The following is a 22,470-nucleotide window of genomic DNA, read 5'->3' as shown; positions in this document are numbered from 1 at the left end:
TGCACTGATGAAAATACAAAAATTTTAGTATAAATGTATTTATACTATACTGTAAAAAATGTGCAAGATTAGTAGAAAATTAATTATTTTCGAGAATCCATCATATGTATATTACAGATTTTAAGATCATGTGCATGTTTGCATTTAATCATCGCGTGGACAATTAATGTTGCTGAGAGATTTTGCACATCTTAATAATTAAATAAAGTACATTTTAAACATACTACTAAAGTACTTTTAAACATATAAAAAAATAGATAATTAAAATTCTTATATTCTTTCTCGCCTTTCTATTGCAATTTTCTGTAATGCAGAATCAAATCGACCAATGTGATAATAGTTAAAGAAAAATCCGTGAAAAAACTTTCTTATAATCTAAAAGTATTGTGAAAAATTACCTGTTCCACGAGGAGTTCACCGATGTAACAGAATATCAAAACGTTAAATGTGAAGGATATCAATAGAATAAAATATGTCAAGATCGCCACAGCATCACTGTTTTCCCACTCCTGGGAAGGTAAAATGGTATCATCGTAAAATTCGACAAAATTGTTCAGGCGAGCTAAGAGTTTGGCAAACAACTTTAAGTGAGACATCGTATTATCGTGATGTCGATATATCACGGTAGCGTTTCCTTTACCGTTAGACAATAGTATTCGAGCAAGCATATGGTCAAGGTGGAAGTCACCACTTCCAGTAAGCATATTTCGCGTAGCACTTCCTCCACGTTGGCCGAAAATCTAGAAGCGTGTCACGTGTCTGTCCGAAAATCTAGAAAATCACACGCGCCGCGTGTATCTACTTTCGGGGCATTCCCGTTCGCGCATTTTTCACTCACCTCAGTACTCGCACGTGATGCCTTATTATTGCGTTCAGACGTTCCTCCACGGTGACGCCCTTGCTCCATTTTCCCTCGACCAAGTCGTCCAGCAGCATCATCAGTATTTGTATCTGTCCGCACGCGTGCGTCACGAAAATCGCCGCCAAGCAACACCCGGCCGCCGTGATGTTATACGTGACGAGCGTGTACAGGATGTGGACGCAGAACACGATCTCGTAAGCCGGACTGGCTACGGGATCGAAGAACAGATCGTAGCCGGGATAGGTGTGCAGTCTTATCGTGTAGTTCTCGTCGATTCTCTGTCTGGAGGATAACGGTATGATCGTGTGGTAGGATAGTCCGCCGGTGTAGAGAAAGATCACGCACAGCGTGGTGATCCTGCGTCCCACCAGCACGTTCCTCAGCATCGTCTCGCGATGATCCTGCTGCCGCACCACCCGCCAATCGTCCTCGACGTGTCGAATGCACCGTCCGAACGCGGCGGCGCGCGCGCCGTAGTAACAATACTTGATCGTGTTGGTCAGGCAGAAGCCGACCGGACCGAAGAGCTTGACCTTGATGTTGATGTTTTTCTCGCGAAACAGCGTGTAGATTCCGGCGGGTATCAGAACGAAGCACAGAGCGGAGAAGCACGTGAGGATCAACGCCGCCGAGACGAGCCGCTCGCTCGGCGACGGGTGACCGTAGATCGGGTGCCACATGCCGATCGGTTTCAGGATCCAGCGGCACATCTGCATGGTGTACCGTGTATCGGGCTCATGGTGCACGTTGTACACCTCGAGCATTCTTCCCGTGAGTCGGGATCGATTGTGCATGCTGTCGCTCGCGATGTGTAACGACGACTGAAACACGCGGACGTTGCGCGACCGTTCCGCGTTTCCCCGCGACGCAAGCGCGGGGATATATATAATGATTCCAGTGATCACGTGCATGTGCGTTTCATGCCTATCGTACGACGAGATACGACCATGCGTACGCGGACGATTGACTTTTTCCCCCCGGTCATTGCTTGCCCAAGGGCTCGTTCAGTGATGTGCTAGTGCGAAGGGATCGGAAGTTCACGACGAGTTCTAGTTTAGTTCCACACACAGTACGTAACTTCGGTAGCTTTCCAAGTGCGATGCATCATTGGAGATTTCTGTGCATTGCATGTATTACATATGATATAAGTAAGCATTTTATATATATATATATATATATATATATATATATATATATATATATATATATATATATATATATATTGTTTTATGATACAATTGCAGTTTTCTAGTCTTTTTCTGATATAATAAATTTTAATTTTTAAACACAATACACTTTTTGTCTCACGGTTAATCAAATCGTAATGGATAAGTTAATTTCGTTAATTATTATTTTATCTATTTAAGATTTATTGATAGAGTGATTGCTAATGAATGTGATATTTTAATGTTAATTTATTATTGAGTTCTATACAATATTTTTTGCGGAAAAATATATATCTATAAATTTGCTGCCAGAAACAATAATAAGGAATATATGAGTTTCATTGCGTAACTGTCCGAAGTAAATTTAAATACACTACGGATGTTTTAAGTACCTAAAAATAAGATAAATTTTAGAAACATTGAATTAATTATGTAATAATAATAATTAAATTATATATAAAAAAATTATAAATTATTAGAATTAAATTAAAAGTATAGTTATTTAGTTTAGAAACTTACAGTGCTGAAAGTATTGAGAGATAAATCACAGAACTTGCCAGCTGTAAGCTTGGGTGGGTAATGAGACATCGCGATGATCATAACAAGATCAACAGCCTTATGACCGGGTAAATCATACCAATTAACATCATACGCGGCCGCACCGATTTTGCCATACTAAGAAAAATATAAATAATTGAATATGACGACTGTATCATGTTTATTATTATCCATTCAAAAACAGGATTCATATATTACGGATTTTCAGATTGGAGGTACATCTCTAAAAAAAATTTTTATTATCAGCAATACCAATAAAAAATACCTCTTCCATGAGAAGTTCGCCGATATAACAAAATATGAGAATGTTGAACGTTAAAGATATCAATAAAATAAAATACGTGAGGATGGCCACGGCGTCGCTATTCGCCCATTCCTGAGAAGACAAACGTACAACTAGATATTTATTATACAATTTGTCAATGAAAAGGGCAGATCCTTTCTGTTCCGTTACGATATTAAACAAATATGTAACAGCTATACTACGAAGAGCATAAGTTATTGTACGCGGAAAGCTATTACGTTATCGCGACACGTGTCTACTACCGCAAGCTTTCCTTACCATCATGCAATAGTACTCGAGCAAGCATATAATCAAGGTTGCGGCCACCAGTTCCAACAAGCATATTTCACGTAATATTCTCTCCACGTCGGCGGTAAATCTAGAAACGCGCCATGTATCTACCCCAAATAAGTCTAGAAACGCGTCATAGTTAAACTGTTTCGCCACTTTCCCCGCTTTCACTCTCCCCGTTCCTCACCTCAGTACGCGCACGTGATGCCTCGCTATCAGGCTCAGACGTTTCTCCACGGTGGTACCTTTGGTCCTCGTCCCGTCGACCAGATCGTCCAAAAGTGTCATCAGTATCTGCACCTGACTGCACGCGTGCGTGGCAAAGACCGCGGCCAGGCTGCACGCCGCCGTCGTGGCGCTATACTGTATCATAGCGGACAGGCAGTGCATGCCGAAGATGATCTCGTAAGCGGGACTTGCCTGCGGATCGCAAAAGAGATCGTAGCCCGGATAAACCAGCGGTCTACTCGTGAAACTGCCGTTCGTCTTCGTCCTGGAGGACAGCGGCATGATCGTGTGGTAGGACATGCCGCCGGTGTAGAGAAAGATCACGCATAGCGTCGTCAGTCGGCGACCCACCAGCGCGTTCCTCAGCATCATCCTGCGATGATCCTGATGTCGCACGACCCGCCAGTCGCTCTCGACGTGCTCGACGCATCTCGCGATCGCCGAGACGCGCGCCCCGAGGAAGCAGTACTTGATCGCGGAAGTCAGACAGAAGCCGACCGGCCCGAAGAGCTTGACCTTCATGTTAATGTCCCTCTCGCGGAACAGAGTGTACGGACCGGCGGGTACGAGCACGAAGCACAGTCCGAAGAAGCACACGAGGATCAGCATCAACGAGAGGAGCTTCTCGCTCTGCGACGAGCGACCGTAAATCAGATGCCAGATACCAATCGGCTTCAGGATCCATCGGCACAGCTGCATGGCGTAGTGAACGTCGCGTTCGTAATGTACATTTTGTATCCTGCCGCCTGGAAGTCGGGATCGATCGTGCATGCTGTCGTCCGCAGGGTGCAACGCCGACTGTAGCACATACGCACACGGTAGCGTCCCGACGTCCGCGTGGCGACGCAAGCGCGGGGAAATGATTCCGTGATCGCGTGCAGGTACGTCCCGTTGCCTGTCATGTGTGTGACAAAGGGGAAAACGCGCATGAGGGGTTAGTCCCCCTTTGCTAGTCATTGCATGTCCGAGGGTCATGTCGATGACGAGTGCGTAACGATGTGAGGTTCACGAGTTCTAACATAGTTGCGAGGGTATACGCATCCTCGTCGTTTCCACAGTGCGTAACGTAACGTTGGAAGTATCACAGTCAGTAGATGAGTGAGCAGGACTTAGCTATACTCACTTTGCGTAACACAGTATTAAACATAGCTGTATATTTATTGAGAGTATAATTAGTTAATCTGCAATTTCAATCTCGTCAATAATACTATAATAATCTCGTAATAAATTTAATTCTATTTCAAGCTTACGTTTATGTGAACGATAATTTCTGTAACATAATTTATTAAAGAATGTGCCAGCATATATCTAATTTTTTAAAAACATATTTTTTAACGCTAATGTTACTATAATACAAAAACGATTCCATTTACGTAACGTTAATAGTAAATTCAGATAAGCCATAGCTGCTTTGACGATCTTAAAATTGTTTCCATTGCGTCTATATTTCTTATGAGTTATTGAAAATAATTTTTGTATATAAATAAATGAAAATAATGCTTTCGATATTTTTACTCACACTATGAAAACTGATCGAAGATAAATCGATAAATTTTCTGGCTGTGAGTTTGACTGTATTGGAAATGTTTATTATTACTGTTAAACCGAGCGCACTCTTATTCGATATCGATATTATTTTATCATAAGATCTTACGCCGATTTATATACATTATATACATTATTATAAAAAGATTTTGATAATGTTCTTTATAGAAAACAATTTCTAGTAACACATTTAACAATTCAATTATTTACATTATAAAAAGCACTTATAAAAAGATTTAATTTTTTTTTGCATAAAATTAAATTTAATAGAAAGTTTTTTTAGCTTGAAAAAATAAATTGTAAAATTGAGAAAATAAAATTTATATTAATTTTTCTTGCTGTTACTTTGAGAACATTTCAAATATCATATTTTATATTTGAAACATTGTCAGTGTAACAGCAAAAAAGCTTAATATAAATTTTATTTTCTCAACTTTACAATTCATTTTTTTAAGCTAAAAATCTCTTTATTTTTATTATAGTTTAAATTTCTATCCGGTAAGAAGTTTGCCAATATAGTTGAGGATAAAAATATTGAATGTGAGGGATATGAGTAGCGAATAGAATTGTCATCATTCCTAATATTTTACAATGTTCTTATTCGTAAAATGCCTAGCGTCAACATGTTGTAAGCATGAAACATAATTGTATTATGCTGTCAACGTCATTTAAAATATTGTTTGCAAATACATTTTATCCATCATATTGAATTCCAAAAAACATATTGAGCGTACACCCCACGAGTATATCTCATTTAATAACTCCTCAGTACGAATAATAAAACTGGAGTTACGCGATTGAATTAAAAGAAAAACCATATTTTTTCAATAATATTGTAATAATATTGTAATTGCATTATAAATTACATTAAAAATTATTATAAATGTGTCTTGATAGATAATATGTCTCTTGAGATATATTTATGATAATGTAATTATCAAGATTACTGAAGTAAAAATCTCCAGTTACAAAAATTTTTGTGCATTTTATTAATATTTTATTAATCGTTTATTATAATAATAAGATTATGATTTTTTTAAAACAAATTTTCACAAATTGCAAGTGATTTCTCGTGGATACAATCATCTTCGTATGTAGCAATTTCAAGCCGTATAATAATTAATATTGAAATTAATGGCCATGTTACCTGAGTATTCTGATTTGATCTTTCACAATGTTGTCAAGCCTTTCGTCGTGCGTGCTAGCTGTTCGCACTCTTCCTCTCTTTGCCGCTCGAAAGATCCTTCATTTTCAGAATGAGTATCCAAAATTGATCGCAGGCATGCATGGTGAATACCGTTGCCAATTTCACACACCGATGATGATCATACAAATGACGTGATCAACTAGAACTTGCGCGCGGATTGTGCAATTTTAAAGGATATGGTTAGTAGGAAGTGGATCGAAGCTGTGGTAAATCGGGAAGGAGAGCGATCTCATTGTCAATATTCTCTTTGCACAGATCGGCATCACCTTAATAAAAAATATGCCAACGGAGTACATGAAGATTGTGCAGATGGAGGAGAGCCATCTGCGAACTTGGCATTATCCATTATTTTTCAGTCTTTCTCATGAATAAACGTCACGCAACTCCAGTCCGCGCGGACGAGTCGAATACACTCGTTGATATTCTCGCTGCGGATAAGAGAATGTATACTGCTTGATCGTCATTAGAATGAAACTGACCGATTATCCTGATCTTGGTGTCGAAATCGATGTCCATTAAGAAGTTGCAAAGAGTACATGAAATGAGCAGGAAACATATTAGGAAGTGATCATTGCCAGACTCTTGCGACCGATCTTTTTTTCGTGATCTCGTAGAGGAACATCGTCCATGCGTCGAACGGTTTTAAGAATCAACGGTTCAGTTGTAGTTCCAGCCGTCTATCAAGCTGGATTTCGAATCGTCGAGCATGGCGTAATCGTGACGTAAATCGTGACGATGTACCCAACTGATTAAGCCTCCAACTAATCGCCTGTTTGACACATGCATGTGTTTTTCATTCATCCATAAATGTTCGTGATTCCTTTTTACCGCTTTCTATCTGCTGGCCGTTTCATTATTAGTGAGATGTTAATGGATTTCTGGAACTTTATTGCGTGCTATATGCAAGTTCTTTTCAGGGGATGCAGATAAGGAAGTGAATTTTATGAGGAAGAAGGATTTTGACTATTGTTCATAATTAAGAAGAAATATGTATAATATGTTACATGGGTACATGTTTTCTACTTCATATTTTCTGATACATTCGATAGAAGATTTTCTATGTCACTTTGTGTGTGATTATTACAATGAAAAATGGGTCTTTAAAAAGGACGGCGTAAGAATAAATATAAGATATAAATTTTTCTTTATAAAAGGTTGATAAAAATATTGTGCATCTATATCAGTGAAGTTAGCGACTGCTATTATATATATAATTGACTATTATTCTAATACATCGTGTAAGAAAATATAGTAATATTGAATAAATTATAATTTATATCAATAAAGGTAATATTTTTACACGAAAAATGAGTATAAATAGATAATATAAATATGTATAAAGTATTTGCTTGGAATATATTTACATGTATTACCAATGCCTTTAGAATCTGTAAGTGAAATTTGCGTGTTGTGTACACGCCATATATATTTGTCATACGTATATTTTTGATTTTGTCAAATTTTATAATTGACTATTAAAATCTATATTTTATATTTAAGTAAATTTTTAATGAAGAAGTATTATTTTGTTAATTTATAATTTGTATTCGGATATTGGGTACTTATTTAACATAGACAAGTATTACATATAATATATATCTTTATTAAGTATCTATATTTTTTTAATTATAAACTGCCTAATTTGCATATTATCTTTTTCATGTCAAAGTTATATAATTATTTATGTAACCAGTACAGTTCGAAGTAGATTTAAATACGCTACCGCAGATTTAATTACCTGAAGCAATTATAAATTACTCATCTTTGTACCAAAATATATTATTCTTTGAAATAAGATATTTATATCTTAAATTATTTATACAAATATATTATACGAATACAAATATGATAAAATAAAATTTCAATAATATGAACAAGCATTTTTTGTACGAATATACATATATGACATGTTGTTTTATATGAAACAAATATGAATATATTTTTGCATACTCACATCACTGAAAGTGGAAAATGAGAGCTGAACAATCTTTCCGGCAGTTATCTTGAGGGTAGCGTTGGATCTTAAAATTATCAGAACGAATCCTTGAGCTGTTTTTCCAGGCAGGAGGTACCAGTTTGTCATGTAGGCTGATTTACCAATCTGTTCGCCCTAAAGGCCGTTTCGTATACCTATTATAATTTGATTAAAGAGACCAGCGATATTTTTATTTTAATAAATTCCAAAAATAAATTTCAATTTTGCGAATATAAATTCTATCGCCACATATCAGTTTTTTTTTTATGAGACCGTACAGTATTTCAACTGTTAAATATTCAGAATTGTACCTGATCAGAAAGTAGCTCTCCGATGTAACAAAATATAAAAATATTAAAAGTAATCGAAAATAATACCATTGAATGTGTCACGATATTCTGATGTTGGCCTAGAATAAAGTCCTAAAAGAGATATTAAGCCTGATGTTATATCAAACGATAGAAATGCGAATAGTAAAACGAAAATATATAATTGTATAGAATATATATGTATACTGCAGAAGGATTTCCGTACCATAATACAATAATATCCTAAGATACACATATGCATAGTACATCCAATTAATTCCATAAGGCATATTATATTCATAATTTTCTCTGTACGGGATACAAAACTGTAAATATAACGTACGATCTATCGTGAATATTTTGCAGCAATTTTGATTTGATTGAGCATGTAATTTGTTATATCACTTTTGCACATTAAAAAAAATGTAGCATTATGAATTAAAAATATGGATTAAGCATGTAACATTTGCATTTCAAAAATTTGTTTACATCTACTATTAATTGCAATATTACTTATTAGAATTGGATTAGATCTGATGGCGCGCATTGGAAAACATGAAGTATGTAAAAGAATCCAAAAATGATAACTTACCTCAAGATTCTCAAATGATGATTCACGATTATTGCGAACCTTTGCGTCACGGAAGTTCTTTCCTCGTCTCTGTCATCTATGAGATTTTCGAGCCAGGATATCATGATTTTCATTTGGCCGCACGCGTGCATCACGAAAACCGCGATCAGGCCGCATGTAGCCACCGTGACGCTATTGACGACGAAGGACGAAAGGCACTGCAAAAAGAACACGAACTCGTATGCCGGGCTGAAGTGCGCGTTCAGAATCTTGTTGTAAAAGGGAAAGGGTAACGCGCGGACCACTATGCTGCCATTTTCCACGTGTAGGATACACGTGGTGAAACCTTGGACGATGTTGTACGTGAAAATGCCGCCCTGCATGAACACGGCGCAGAAACCGGCGATGAATCGGCCTATCTTGGCGCTCCTCAGCATCACTCTGTGATCCTCGAATCTCTTGATGATCGTCCAGTCCGCTCTCACGTGCTCCACACAGTCGTGTATGTCGTCAACGTGGATCAGGAGGCACGAATAATTCACAATCGCTATGAACCAGAAGGTGATCGGGCCGAAGGCCTGCACTCTGACCTCGTAGGACTCCTGCTCGTCGATGAACAAACTCAAAGCGGCCGGAACCAGGATGACAATTATCAGGAGGTAGCACGTGAATGTGGCGAAATCGGAACGGATCTTCTCGGCGATTGAGGCATCGGCAGGGCGCGGCCACACATTAATCGTCTTGAGAATCCAACGTATTATTTGAATACTGTACTCATTGTATTTGTCGACCAAGTTATACGAAGTTGCGGAGGTGCTGAGATTATTCGCGAGATCATCCCCCATGATTTTCTGACGAAGGTAGATAACTTACTGCTATCTCTTCGCTGCCGCACACGCAGTAGTAACGGTCAGCGCATGCGCGGACATTGAACGGCACATGATACTACCAGTGATTCTTGGAATCGTGTATTGTCGCGATAATGTGCAGCTGCCGCGGCAACAGGTAGAAACAACGTGCAATCGATATTGAAGTCTGAAGTTTCACGTACTGGACATTACAGTTTTAAGCGCGCAGTTACATTGAAGATCACATCAGCGATTTATCTCAACGAGTAAAGTCAAATAATTAATTTTATCAAGGATATCAATCATCACATTGCTATCAAAATGTAGCAAATTTATGGCAATAAATAAAGTAAAATTAAAGTAAATTAAATTTATTTAAAAACTTATTTAAAAATATGGAATGCAAATTATTCTCACGATAGTATTGATATTTAATTATTCAGTTCAATTATTTACACTACATTTATTGTTTCCAACTCTATTGAATATATAAGAAATTATTAAACAACGTAATATAAGAGTATATTTCAAATATGCTAACGCGGATTTAATTACCTGAAATATAAATCATGTTGTTTATAATGACTATGATTGTTTGACTATCATTAAAAAAATTATGTAATTATTTGTGTATCTATAAAATACTACTTCCGTAAACTATATGTTTGCAAATTGAAAAATACATTTTTGTGTATTTACATTACCGAAGGTAAGAGAAATCTCCATTGCATTGTAGTAAAAATTACTGCTTTTCAGCAGTGATTTTGACTACAATCCTGAATCTTAAAATGATCAGAAAGCAGCATTTCTGGATAACATTCTAGATTTTTATATTGTCATGTAAGTAGTTTCATCAACTTGGCCACACTGTTATATTACGATTAAATCGGATAATACGCTTGTGATAATATCGCATTTCGATAAAATTCATGTACGAAATTAATTATTAATAGATCGTACGATTTCTTATTGATGGCAAAGTATAAAATTCAGTGAAATATAAAATAATTTATTTAAAATATAAAAATTATTGATATTTCTAATAGGCGCTGCCGTTATCTGTTCTGAAAATGGACAATGAGCGACAAACAAATTTTACACAATATGCGTATCAGTATGCAAATAATAGCCAACGAGACATATAGGTACATGTAGCTTTCACTCTATTATTTTCACGAGATAAACTACACTCGTAATTTTCTCTATATGAGACATGAAGCTAGAGAAATTTAGAAATACAGAATACATATGTACAACATGTCTCGAAATAATCGTACACGGCTTTTTGCCCATTCCCAAAAGAAGACAAACGTACATATTTAATTAGATATTTACAATATACTAGCGAAAGGGAAAGATTTGTTCTGTTTCGTTACAATTAAATATTACACAACTATAATATTTAATAGCTACACTATGAAGAGCATAATAGAACTCATTGTACACGGACGTGTCATTTACGTGACACGTGTTTACTTATATTGTAATCTTTTTACCATCATGTAATAGTAGATACTCGAGCAAGCATATAATCAAGGTAGTCAGTTCTAATAAGCATATTTTGTCGAAAAACCTTAGGAACGCGGCAAGTGCTCTATATATTCCATTTCAAATGAGTCTTTTAATATCATGTTAAACTACGACACTTTTCTCATTTCTTTTCGACTCACCTCAATGCACGTACGTGTTGCTTCGCTATCAAGCTCACAAGTCCACAGTGGTACTTTTATTCCTCCTTCCGTCGACTAGTTCATCCAAAAATGTCATCAATATCTGTACCTGTCCGCACGTGTGCGTAGTAAAATCAGATTGCACGCTGTCGTCGTAGCACTATATACGTATCATATAGTGGATAGGCAGTGCACACAAAAAATGACATAAGCGGGACTTGTCTGTGGATCAAAAAGAGATTGCATCTTGGATAAATCAGCGGTCTCATGAAACTGCCATTCACCTGGAGGACAGCAGCATGTTCGTGTAGGATATGACGTTGGTTATGTAAAGAAAGATCACGCACAGCATCTGCAGCCTACCAGCGCGTCCCTCAGCATCATCTTGCGATGATCCTGATGTCGACACGCCAATCGCTCTCAACATGTTTGACACTTCTTCCGAGCGCTGAGACGCGCGCTCCAAGGAAGCAGTATTAATTGATCGCGGAAGTTAGACGGAAGCTGACCGGTTCAAAGAACTTGACCTTAATGTTAATGTCCTTTTCGCGAAACGAAGTGTACGGACCGGCAGATATGAGCACGAAGCACAAATCAGAGTTTCAAATTAATGATAGACGCTCTGCAACGAGCGACCATAAATCAGGTGCCAGATACTGATCGGCTTCAAGATGCATCGGTATAGTTGCATATGGCGCAGTTTACGTCGATTTCGCAATGTACATTGTGTATCCTGCCTGAAAATCAGGATCGATCGTGCATGCTGTCGTCCGCAGGTTTAACGCCAATCGAAATACGCAGGATAGCGTCCCGACGTCCGCGTGGCCACGCAAGCGCGGGGAAATAATGATTCCGTGATCGCGTGCAGACGCGTCCCGTGCTTGTCGTATGTGTAACAGAGGGGAATACGCAAGGGAGATTCTCCCCCTTTTCTAGTCATTGCACGTCGATGACGAGTGAAAGTGCGTAACGATGTGAAGTTTACGAGTTGTAACATAGTTGCGCGGGTATACGCATCTCCGCTATTTCTATAGTGCGTAACGCAACATTGGAAGTATTACACAGTCGATAGATGAATGCGTACGACGCTATATATGCACTTTGCGTAACACAGTATAGAACATAGCTGTATATTTATTGAGAGTATAATTAGTTAATCTGCAATTTCAACATTTTGTCAGTATATCGTAATAAATTTAATTCTATTTCAAGCTTACGTTTACGTAAACGATAATTTATGTAACATGATTTATTAACGAATGTGCTGGCATATATCTAATTATTTAAACATTATTTTTTAACGCTAATGTTACTATAATACAGAAACGATTTCATTTACGTAACGTAAAAAGTACGAAGTAAATTCAGATAAGCCACGGCCGCTTTCATGACCTGAAAATTTTTACCGTTGCATCCATATATGAATAATCATAAATAATTCGTGTACGTGAATAAATGAAAGTAATGCTATTGATATTTCTACTCACGCTGCAAAAACTGGCCAAGGATAAATCCATAAATTTTCCGGCTGTGAGTTTGATTGTGGCATTGGACATAGCCATTACTAACGTTAAACCGAGCGCACCCTTATTCGGTATACGATACCATTCTATCATATAAGACTTCATGCCGATTTGTATACACTGTTAAAAAGATTTCGATGATGTTCTTTATAGAAAACGCTTTTTATGACGCGTTTAATAACTCACTTTATTTATATTATACCAGTAATTTATATTATATAAAGCACGCATGAAAAAATTTTTTGTATAAAATCAAGTTTAATCAATTTAATAGAAAAGTAAAGAAATTTTTCTAATTTGATAAAATGAACTGTAAAGTTGGGAAAATAAAATTTATATTAATCTATTTTGCTGTTACTCTGAGAATAATTTAAATTCTCAATGATATTTACAATAAGCAAAATGTAATTACAATAGAGACTACAATTATACTTTAGTTTAAGTACCTGTTCGGCAAGGATTTCGCCAATATAGCAAAGGATAAAAATATTGAACGTGAAAGATATGAGTAACGAACAGAATGTCATCGTTCCTAATGTTTCACGATGTTCCCATTCCTAAAAGGCTAACATCAAAATGTTATAAGTATGGAATGTAATTTTATTATGCTGTCAACGTCATTTAAAATATTGTCCGTAAATACATTTCGTACCGTCATCATATTGAATCCCAGAAAACATATGTTGAGCGTACACCCGACTACATCCACGAGGCACATCTCGTTTAAAAGCTCCTCAGTGCGAGTAATAAAACTGCAAGTTACGCGATTAAAATTGAAAGGAATGCTAAAATTTTTTTATATAATATATTACATTATCATAAATGTGTCTCGGGAAAGACATTATCTCTTGAGATACTTTTATGATAATGTAATTATCAGGATTATTAGCGCAAAATCTGTCTCCTCAATTATAAAAATTTTCGTGCATTTTATTAATATTTTAATCGTTTATCACAATGTTAGGATTCTGATATTCTTTTGGAGAAAAATTTTCACAAACTGCAAGTGATTTCATTCCCCTGTGGATACAATTGTCTTCATATCTGATTTCAAGCCGTGATTAATATCACCATTCACCTGAAATCAACGCTCACCTGAGTATTCTGATGTGATGTTTCACAATGTCGCCGAGTCTTCCCTCGTGCGTGCTGCTCGCACTCTTCCTCTCTTTACCGTCCGCCAGATCGTCCATCTTCAGCATGAGTATCCGAAACTGCCCGCAGGCGTGCATGACGAACACCGCTGCCAGACTGCACACGCCGATGGTGATCGTGTAGATGACGTAACCAGCCAGAGCTTGCGTGAACTGCGCGATTTCGAAGGACGGCGTAGTGCGCGGATCGAATAGGCCGCGGTAGATCGGAAAGGAGAGCGACCTCACCGTCTCGTTGTCAATGATCTCCGTTCTCCTCGCGCAGATCGGCATCACCGTGGTGAAGAATATGCCGGCGGAGTACATGAAGATCGCGCAGACGGAGGACAGCCACCTGCCGAACTTGGCGTTGTCCACCATTATTTCGCGGTCCCTCTCGTGGACCAGCGCCACGCGGCCCCAGTCCGCGCGGACGTGCCGAAAGCACTCGCTGATATTCTCGCTGCGGATGATGAGGATGTACTGCTTCACCCCCGCCATTAGGATGAAGCTGACCGGACCGATCATCCGGATCTTGGTGTCAAGATCGGTGTCCACTAGGATAGTGCAGAGAGTGCACGGGATGAGCAGGAAACATATGAGGAAGGAACTGATCACCGTCAGGATCATGCAACTGATCTTCTCCATCGTGCTCTCGCAGAGGATCAACGGCCACGCGCCGATCGGCTTCAGGAACCAACGATTCAGCTGAATGCTGTAGTTCCAGCCGTCCGTCGCGGGCTCGATGAACTTCGACTTTGACTGATCGAGCATGATAGTGATGTAAATCGCGACGATGCACGCAACCGACTGAGCGTTCGCGAGTTTGACACGCGCATGTGCATCCTTCGTCCGTCCATAAATGTTCGTGCGTAAACGCAATTGATTTCTTCCTACCGCTTTCTATCTGCTGGCCGTTTCATTATTAGCGAGATGTCGATGGATTCCTGGAAGTTCGTTGCGTGCTGCGTGCGAGTCTTTCTGAAGGGGTGCAGATATAAGGAAGTGAATTTTATGAGGAAAAAGGGTTCCGACTATCGTTCGTGATCAAGGGGGAATACGTAATACTGCGTACATGTTTCCTACTTTATATTTTTTGTGATATAGTCGGTAGAAGATCTACGAGTATTTTCACTCTGTATCTCGTGGATCTCGACGGTGCGTCGAGATGGATGGATCTTTAAAAAGAGTGGAATAAGAGTTGTGAAATATAACTTTCTCTCTAAAAGACTGATTGAAATATTGAGTAATTCGATAAAGTTATCGACTGTTATTATAATGCAATGTGTAAAAAAATATAGTAATAATATTGAATAAATTACTTTACATTAATGAAGGTAATACTTTTACAAAAAAAATTAGTATAAATATATAAAGTAATTGCTTGAAATATATTTACATGTATTATTCTTCTGTAAGTGGGACTTGTGTGTTATACACACCATATATATTTGTTATTACACATTATATTTTTGATCTTTTAAACTTCTAATTAACTATTGTTAAAATCTGTCTTGCATAAAGTAAATTTTTAATAAACAAGTATTATTTTGTTAATTTATGATTGTGTCCGGAATCATAAATTAACAAAATATTCTTAACAAAGGATTCTTAATATAGACAAATATTACATACAAAGTCTTTATTAAATATTTATATTTTATTATAAACAGTTTAATTTGCTTAATGTTATCTTTTTTCACTGCCAAAGTTATATAATTATTTATATAATTAGTATGGTCCGAAGTATACTTAAATACGCTAACACAGATTTAATTACTTGAAGCAATTAAAAATTATTCATCTTCGTACGAAAATCCTTTATATTTTGAAAAGTTTTGGATTTTAAATTATTTATATGGATGTATTACATGAATGTTATAAATATGATAATACGAACAAATATTCTTTATACAAATATATAAATGACGTATTGCTTTATATGCACAAACTATGAATATATTTTTGCGTACTTAATATCACCGAAGGTGAAAAATGAGAACTGAACAATCTTTCCAACGGTTATCTTGAGGGTAGCGTTGAATATTAAAATTATCAGAATGCGTCTTTGGACGCTTTTTTTCAGGCAGTAGACACTAGTTTGTCATATTTACCAATCTGTTCCTTAAAGGCTGTTTTGTATACCTGTTATAATTCGATTAAAGACATCAGCGATATTTGCATCTTAATAAATTCCAATACTAAATCTAAATCTCGCGAATATGAACTGTCGCCGTATATCAGTTTTTTTTTATTAGAACGTACAGTTTTTTTATTGTCATTTTTTATTATTAAATGTTCAAAATTGTGTCTGTACTGAGAAAATCTCTCCGAAGTTAACAATATATGAAAATATTAAAAGTAGTCAAAGATTATAATATCATCAAAGACAAGATATTTTGATGATTGCATAAAATAAAAACTTTAATGAGACATAAAGTCTAACGTACAGAAGCAACAGAAATATATAAAAAAATATATAAAATATTTTTATATATTTTGTTTAAATATATAAAAATATAAAATGTATATTTTGGACGAATTTCCATACTATAATGCAGTAATATCTTAAGAGACATAGATGCATAGTGCTTTCAACTAATTCCACAAGACATATTATATTTATAATATTTCTCTACCCGATACAAAACTACAAATATAACGTATGATCACTATTGTAATTATTTTGCAGCAATTTTGATTAACCATGTAACATTTAGTGACTTTTGCTCATTAAAAAAATGAAACATTACGAATTAAAAATGTTACGAATTAAGAATGTAACATTTGCATTTCAAAAATATGTTTGCCTGTTAATATGTTTACCTCTTAATTGCGCTATTACTCATTTAAATTGGATTAAATCAGATGGCACACATTAGAAAATATCAAATACAAGAATGATAACTCACCTCAAGATCCTGAAATGATGATTTACGATGATTGCGAACCTCATATATGTCTTATTGCTATTGTTTACGAAATTTTCAAGCCAGGATATCAGCATTATACTGCCATTTTCCATGTGTAGGATAGACTCTTGGAAAGATTTTGGACGATAATGCATAAATTGGCGTTGAATCGATCTAACTTGGCGCCTTTTATCATCTCTCTGATCCTCGAATCTCTGATGATCATCCGCTTTCAATCCGCTTTTATGTGCTTCACACAGTCGTGTATGTCGTCAACATTCATCAGGATGGCAGGAATAATTCATCATCGCTATGAACCAGAAGGTGAGCCGAAGCTCTGCACCCTAGTCTCGTAAGAATCCTGTGTATTGAGGAATATACTCAAACCGGTGTAACAATTATCATGATAATAATTATCAGGAAGTAGCACGTAAATATCACAAAATCGAAGGATTTTCTTGGCAATTGATACGTCAGCGGGACGCGGCTATAAATTAATCACCTTGAGAATCTGGTGTATTATCTGGCTACTGTACTCATTGTATTTATCAACTAATTGTAAGTACGGGGTTACGGAGAAGGTAGGATTACCCGCGAGATTATCTCCCATGATTTTCTGACGAAGGTAGTCAACATACTACCCCTCAATACCGCACACGCAGTAGTAACAGTCAGCGTGTGTGCAGACATTGAACGGCACATGATACGACCGGTGATCCTTACAATGTAGTGTCATATATTGTTGCGATAATGTGCATCGCTGTCGCGATAATAGGTAGAAGCAATGTGTAATCGATATTTAAGCTGAAGTTTACGTACTGGACCTTACAATATTCAATTACATTGAAGATCATGATTTATCTGTGATTTATCTTGCAAATAAAATCAAATAATTAATTTTATCAAGTAGATCAATTATAGTATTGCTATTAGGATATATTTAGAAAATTTAAAGCAATAGACAAAGTAAAATTAAATTTTACTTATAAACATTTTAAATATTGACATTAAAATATTCTCACTATATTATTGATATTTAATGACATTTAAATTATTCTCACAATAGTATTGATATTTAATTATTCAATTGCACACTATATTCACTGTTTACAATCTATTGAATATATAAAAAATTACTAAATAACATTCACGTAGAAATAAGGGTACGAAGTATGTTTAAATACGCTAACGCGGATTTAATTACCTGAAATAAATAAATTTATAAATCATATTGTTTCTATAGAAAATATGATTGTTTGGCTAGTCATTAAAAATATCATTTAATTATCTTTACAAGTTATATAATATATGTGTAGGGAGAGTCGCCAAATACGTATCACTTAAAGTATTTTTTGTTGTATTTTCCATTTAGTACTGATTTGTATGGAAATAATTATTGAATATAGCTTAATGTTTAGGCACCCGTTATTACATGTTTAACTTTCCACTAATAACAAATTAATTTATTATATGTGCTTTTGTAATATGTTGCAAAAGCACGATTTAGAAAACTCGTAATCGTATCTGTGGATATTCTAAATCATATTTTCTTTGAAAGTATTACATTATAAAGAAAAATGTTATAAAAAAATGATATGTTATAAAAATGATTAAAAATGTAAGATTTATAAAAAGAAATTTAAAATAATTAATGAATAATAACAATAATGAAAAGAGAATTTGAAATAAAATTTGCATGAATTTATTTTTGTAATTGATGTTTGTACTTATATCCATTATTAACTTTAATATTTTCAATTATTAGTCTTACTTTCTAGTGCAATTTAGGAAACTTGACATATTTTATAAAAATATCAATTTAATTGTTATTATAATTGCAAATATGTAGGTATATATAATAAATGTAAAGTGTTTTACAATAAAATTTTCTTTTATAAAAATATAAAAATTTAAAATAAAATTTTATGTTTACATTATTATCAGCTACATAAATTGAAAAAAAATTAATATTAGTTGTACGTGACTTTTTAATGTATTGTTAGCAGGATGTAACCTGTTAAATTTTTGTCTATATTACACATTTCTCATTTATTTTATATTTTTCTAACTAAATATTAATTATAATTAATAATTTATTGATGAGATACGATTTAGGTGACAGATACGACATTCAGCAACTATTCCTTAATTATATCCATATATAGGTATATATTAATTTTACATATACATACATATATATATATATATATATATATATATATATGTGTAAAATTAAGAAACAGTTGCTAAAAATACATATATACATATATATATGTAATTTGTGTAAATCTAATGAAATACTATATACATTATATTTGTAAGCGTTTGTAAATTGAAATTGTATACTCACACTACCGAATGTAGAAAGAGAAAGCTCGATCATTTTTCCAGCAGTGATTTTGACTACAATGCTGGATCTTAAAATGATCAGAACGAGACCGAGAGCAGTATTTTCGGGTAACAGATACCAATTTGTCATGTAAGCAGTTTCACCAACTTGGCCACACTGTTATATTACGATTAAATCGGACAATATCGCTCGCGGCAATATCGATAAAACTCACGCGCGAAATAAATTGTTAACAGATCGTATAGTTTTTTATTGATCGCGAAATATAAAATCATTGTTATTTCTAACAGGCGCTGCCGTTTACCTGTTCTGAAAGTATCTCTCCGATGTAACAAAATATAAAGATGTTGAAAGTAACCGAAATCAATATTATAGCATACGCCACTATACCTTCTTTTTCGTCTTGGTTCCAATCCTAAAAAAGATTCTCTAATTCGTTCGAGCAATGGGCAATGAGCGACAAACAAGTTTCAACAGAGTACGCGTACCAGTAAGCAATAATAACCCAAGAGACACATTTGCAGCGTGCACCCTACTATCTCCACGAGACAAACTACACTCGTAATTTTCTCTATGTGAGACACGAAGCTAGAAGTACAATATGTCAAAATAATCGTACATTTTTCGCATTTATAGATCAATATTATTAACATATTTTAGAGAGATTATTCATACTTATTTAGTAATAATTTATTATTATATTATTCACAGCATTTAGCACACAGCATAATTAAAACGAACAAATAAAATATCCGTCGTCGACATACAGAAAATTCACCGTTAAATTGTCCCCTCGATTTTTACCTGAGTACTTTTAAATGATGCTCTACGATGACGGCGAACTTTTGCTGCGAGGAGTCTCTCTTCTCGTTTCTCTCGTTGATCAAATTATCCAGCAGAGACATCAGGATTTTCAGTTGACCGCAGGCGTGCAGCACGAAGACGGCGGTGAGGCTGCAAGTGCCCACCGCCACGGAATTCACGACGAACGTGGACAGACACTGTATCGCGAACACTATCTCGTACATCGGACTCGCCGTGGTGTCCAGAATCGGTGTGTAGAACGCGAAGGGCAGCGAGCGCACCGACGTGTTGTCGCTCGCGACGGACTCGCCCAGCGTCATCCCGCGGAATATGCCGTACGAGAACACGCCGCTGTGCATGAACGCCGCGGAGGATAGCGCGATGAAACGACCGAGTCTGGCGCTCCGCAGCATCACCTCCTGCTCCTCGAGCCTCGTCACGGCCCGCCAGTCCGTCTCGATGTGCTCGATGCAGCGATGTATGTCGTCGACGTGCGCCAGCAGCGAGACGTACTTGAGGCTCGCCAGCACCCAGTTGCTAAGCGGCCCGAAGTCGCGGATCTTCATCTCCAGATCCTTGGTCTCGTCCAGGATTATGGCCAGCGCGCAGGGCACCAGGGTGCCGGCGATCAGGAAGATGCACGCTACCAGCAGCACCGCTGACAGGAGCCTCTCTGCGATCGACGAGTCTGTCACCGGCCACGCGCTTATCGGCTTCAGCAGCCAGCGAATCGGCTGTATGGTGTACTCCTTGTTCTCTAAGTAGTTGAACACGACCGGCGGATTCTGCGGCGGCTTCTTCATGTTCGCCTTCCAAGCGCACAAACGCAATTGAGCGGTCGCGCGGATGATTCCTCGAAACCGCACACACGGGTGCAAAACAGTTAGGGAGTAACGCGTGCGCGTTTAATACACACGTCTCTCGAGCAATCGATATTTTACGGTGGCAAATTGAAGTGGTGGTTGAAATTCATTGCGGGATAGAGACAGGCGCGAGTGCCAGCAAAATTGCTGGGTCGCGTCGTCACGCAATTCGTCCACCCTTACTGTCGCCGTAATGAAGCAAAACCGTTTCTGCATTTTTACTCGAACGGATGTAAGGAACTTGTCCGTTTGTGGTAGCTCTATTTTTTGTGCTCTATCAGTTCTATCCTGTTTGGCTGTTTCATCCGTTCGGAACAAAGGGAGTTGAACAACACTGATGCCTGCACGTTTATATCGATTTGCACCAAAGGAAAAGGGTGAAACTTTTCTCTAATCGATACACAAATGAAACTTGTTAAAAAATTAGATAGTCGACTGTGTCATAGTACAGTGCAGTGTGCTTGAAAAGGATATGATTGCTTATAAATTTGTATTTAGCAATGGGTATATCAAATTAAGTCTAATGGATATGTACATAATTATAAAATTATTAATTTAACTTATTATATTAAATTGCATTAATTAGACTCTGATTTCAGAAAATACACATTTATTGGTTGTTTTCTTGAGAAGAAAATTAATTAATTTTTTCAATTCTGTAACATTTAAAAACATCTTTTCTGTTATAATATATTATATATAGTAATACATCGTAGTTATAAAGAAATTATAATGTAATGCTATTAATATACTTATTCTTTGTTTTGATGTTTTTAGTATATTATAAATGCACCAAGTAAATCAATTAAACATATATATTTGACAAGACAAACATTATGCGTAAGGGTTTTTATGTGTATAATGCTGAAACTTAGCAATATGTGACGAAATATTCTTTTTATAAAATATATCAACAAATATTTAATTTTACAAATATGTTCTAGATGACTATAGCAGATGACAGTATATCAGTTAACTTAGGAAAAAAATCAGTCAATTCAATACGTCCGATTGCAAACTACAATCGTCATGCTTTTTCAATTCAACGCTTCCTGCCACACACTTGTGGTTTAGCACGATCATTTTACGAAGGCACGCAATATGCTGTCACGAATGGGCCATTGTGCCAGAGTTTGAACATGAAGTAGCGCCTGTGCCAACTTTCAGAAAAAGTTTGACGAGCAGCCTGATACTGCAATTGCTTTGAAAGGGTTGCATGTCTGATCAATAATTGTTTGTCGCGAGTTTATAATATCAGTTATGAGAGGGAATAATATCGCGTGTCACGCGGACTGTAAATTCATAGAAATGACATCGAATAAACTTTAATTATCAGCTACAACTATATTTTTTTTATTTGATTATATGCTGAC

General features: G+C 36.3%; 5 protein-coding genes across 5 annotated transcripts in view; all 5 read right to left on the bottom strand.

Moving 5' to 3' along the window:
• LOC105448062 overlaps positions 1-1,626 on the bottom strand; it is a 3,806-nt gene extending 2,180 nt beyond the window's left edge. The window contains exons 1-3 of the mRNA XM_011686424.1: positions 839-1,626; positions 641-740; positions 399-581 (exon numbers count right to left, since the gene is read on the bottom strand). Of these exons, the coding sequence (XP_011684726.1) occupies positions 399-581; positions 641-740; positions 839-1,626 (1,071 nt within the window). The remainder of the gene's footprint in view (positions 1-398; positions 582-640; positions 741-838) is intronic.
• A 740-nt stretch (positions 1,627-2,366) lies between these two features.
• On the bottom strand, positions 2,367-4,159 carry LOC105448061 (odorant receptor 4-like). The gene is made up of 5 exons (XM_011686423.1): positions 3,348-4,159; positions 3,149-3,248; positions 2,852-2,962; positions 2,548-2,703; positions 2,367-2,420 (listed from the first exon to the last, which is right to left on the bottom strand). The coding sequence occupies exons 1-5, from the start codon at positions 4,157-4,159 to the stop codon at positions 2,367-2,369; spliced, it is 1,233 nt and encodes a 410-aa protein (XP_011684725.1).
• Positions 4,160-7,821: 3,662 nt separating this feature from the next.
• Positions 7,822-9,839, bottom strand: LOC105448059 (odorant receptor 82a-like). Its single transcript, XM_011686422.1, has 5 exons — positions 9,016-9,839; positions 8,650-8,749; positions 8,427-8,537; positions 8,095-8,250; positions 7,822-7,878 (listed from the first exon to the last, which is right to left on the bottom strand). Exons 1-5 carry the CDS (start codon positions 9,837-9,839, stop codon positions 7,822-7,824), a joined length of 1,248 nt encoding a protein of 415 aa, XP_011684724.1.
• A 3,008-nt stretch (positions 9,840-12,847) lies between these two features.
• LOC105448058 lies at positions 12,848-14,942 on the bottom strand. The gene is made up of 5 exons (XM_011686421.1): positions 14,131-14,942; positions 13,688-13,787; positions 13,482-13,592; positions 13,000-13,155; positions 12,848-12,904 (listed from the first exon to the last, which is right to left on the bottom strand). The coding sequence occupies exons 1-5, from the start codon at positions 14,940-14,942 to the stop codon at positions 12,848-12,850; spliced, it is 1,236 nt and encodes a 411-aa protein (XP_011684723.1).
• A 3,285-nt stretch (positions 14,943-18,227) lies between these two features.
• LOC105448057 (odorant receptor 4-like) lies at positions 18,228-21,037 on the bottom strand. Its single transcript, XM_011686420.1, has 5 exons — positions 20,235-21,037; positions 19,915-20,018; positions 19,735-19,832; positions 19,431-19,586; positions 18,228-18,284 (listed from the first exon to the last, which is right to left on the bottom strand). Exons 1-5 carry the CDS (start codon positions 21,035-21,037, stop codon positions 18,228-18,230), a joined length of 1,218 nt encoding a protein of 405 aa, XP_011684722.1.
• Between the last annotated feature and the right edge of the window lie 1,433 nt (positions 21,038-22,470).

The sequence above is a fragment of the Wasmannia auropunctata genome, unplaced genomic scaffold (assembly GCF_000956235.1).
Source record: "Wasmannia auropunctata unplaced genomic scaffold, wasmannia.A_1.0 LD336090.1, whole genome shotgun sequence".
Taxonomy (NCBI): Eukaryota; Metazoa; Arthropoda; class Insecta; order Hymenoptera; family Formicidae; genus Wasmannia; species Wasmannia auropunctata.
The sequence above is the reverse complement of the archived record's forward strand: the minus strand, read 5'-3'. Positions and strand labels throughout refer to the sequence as shown.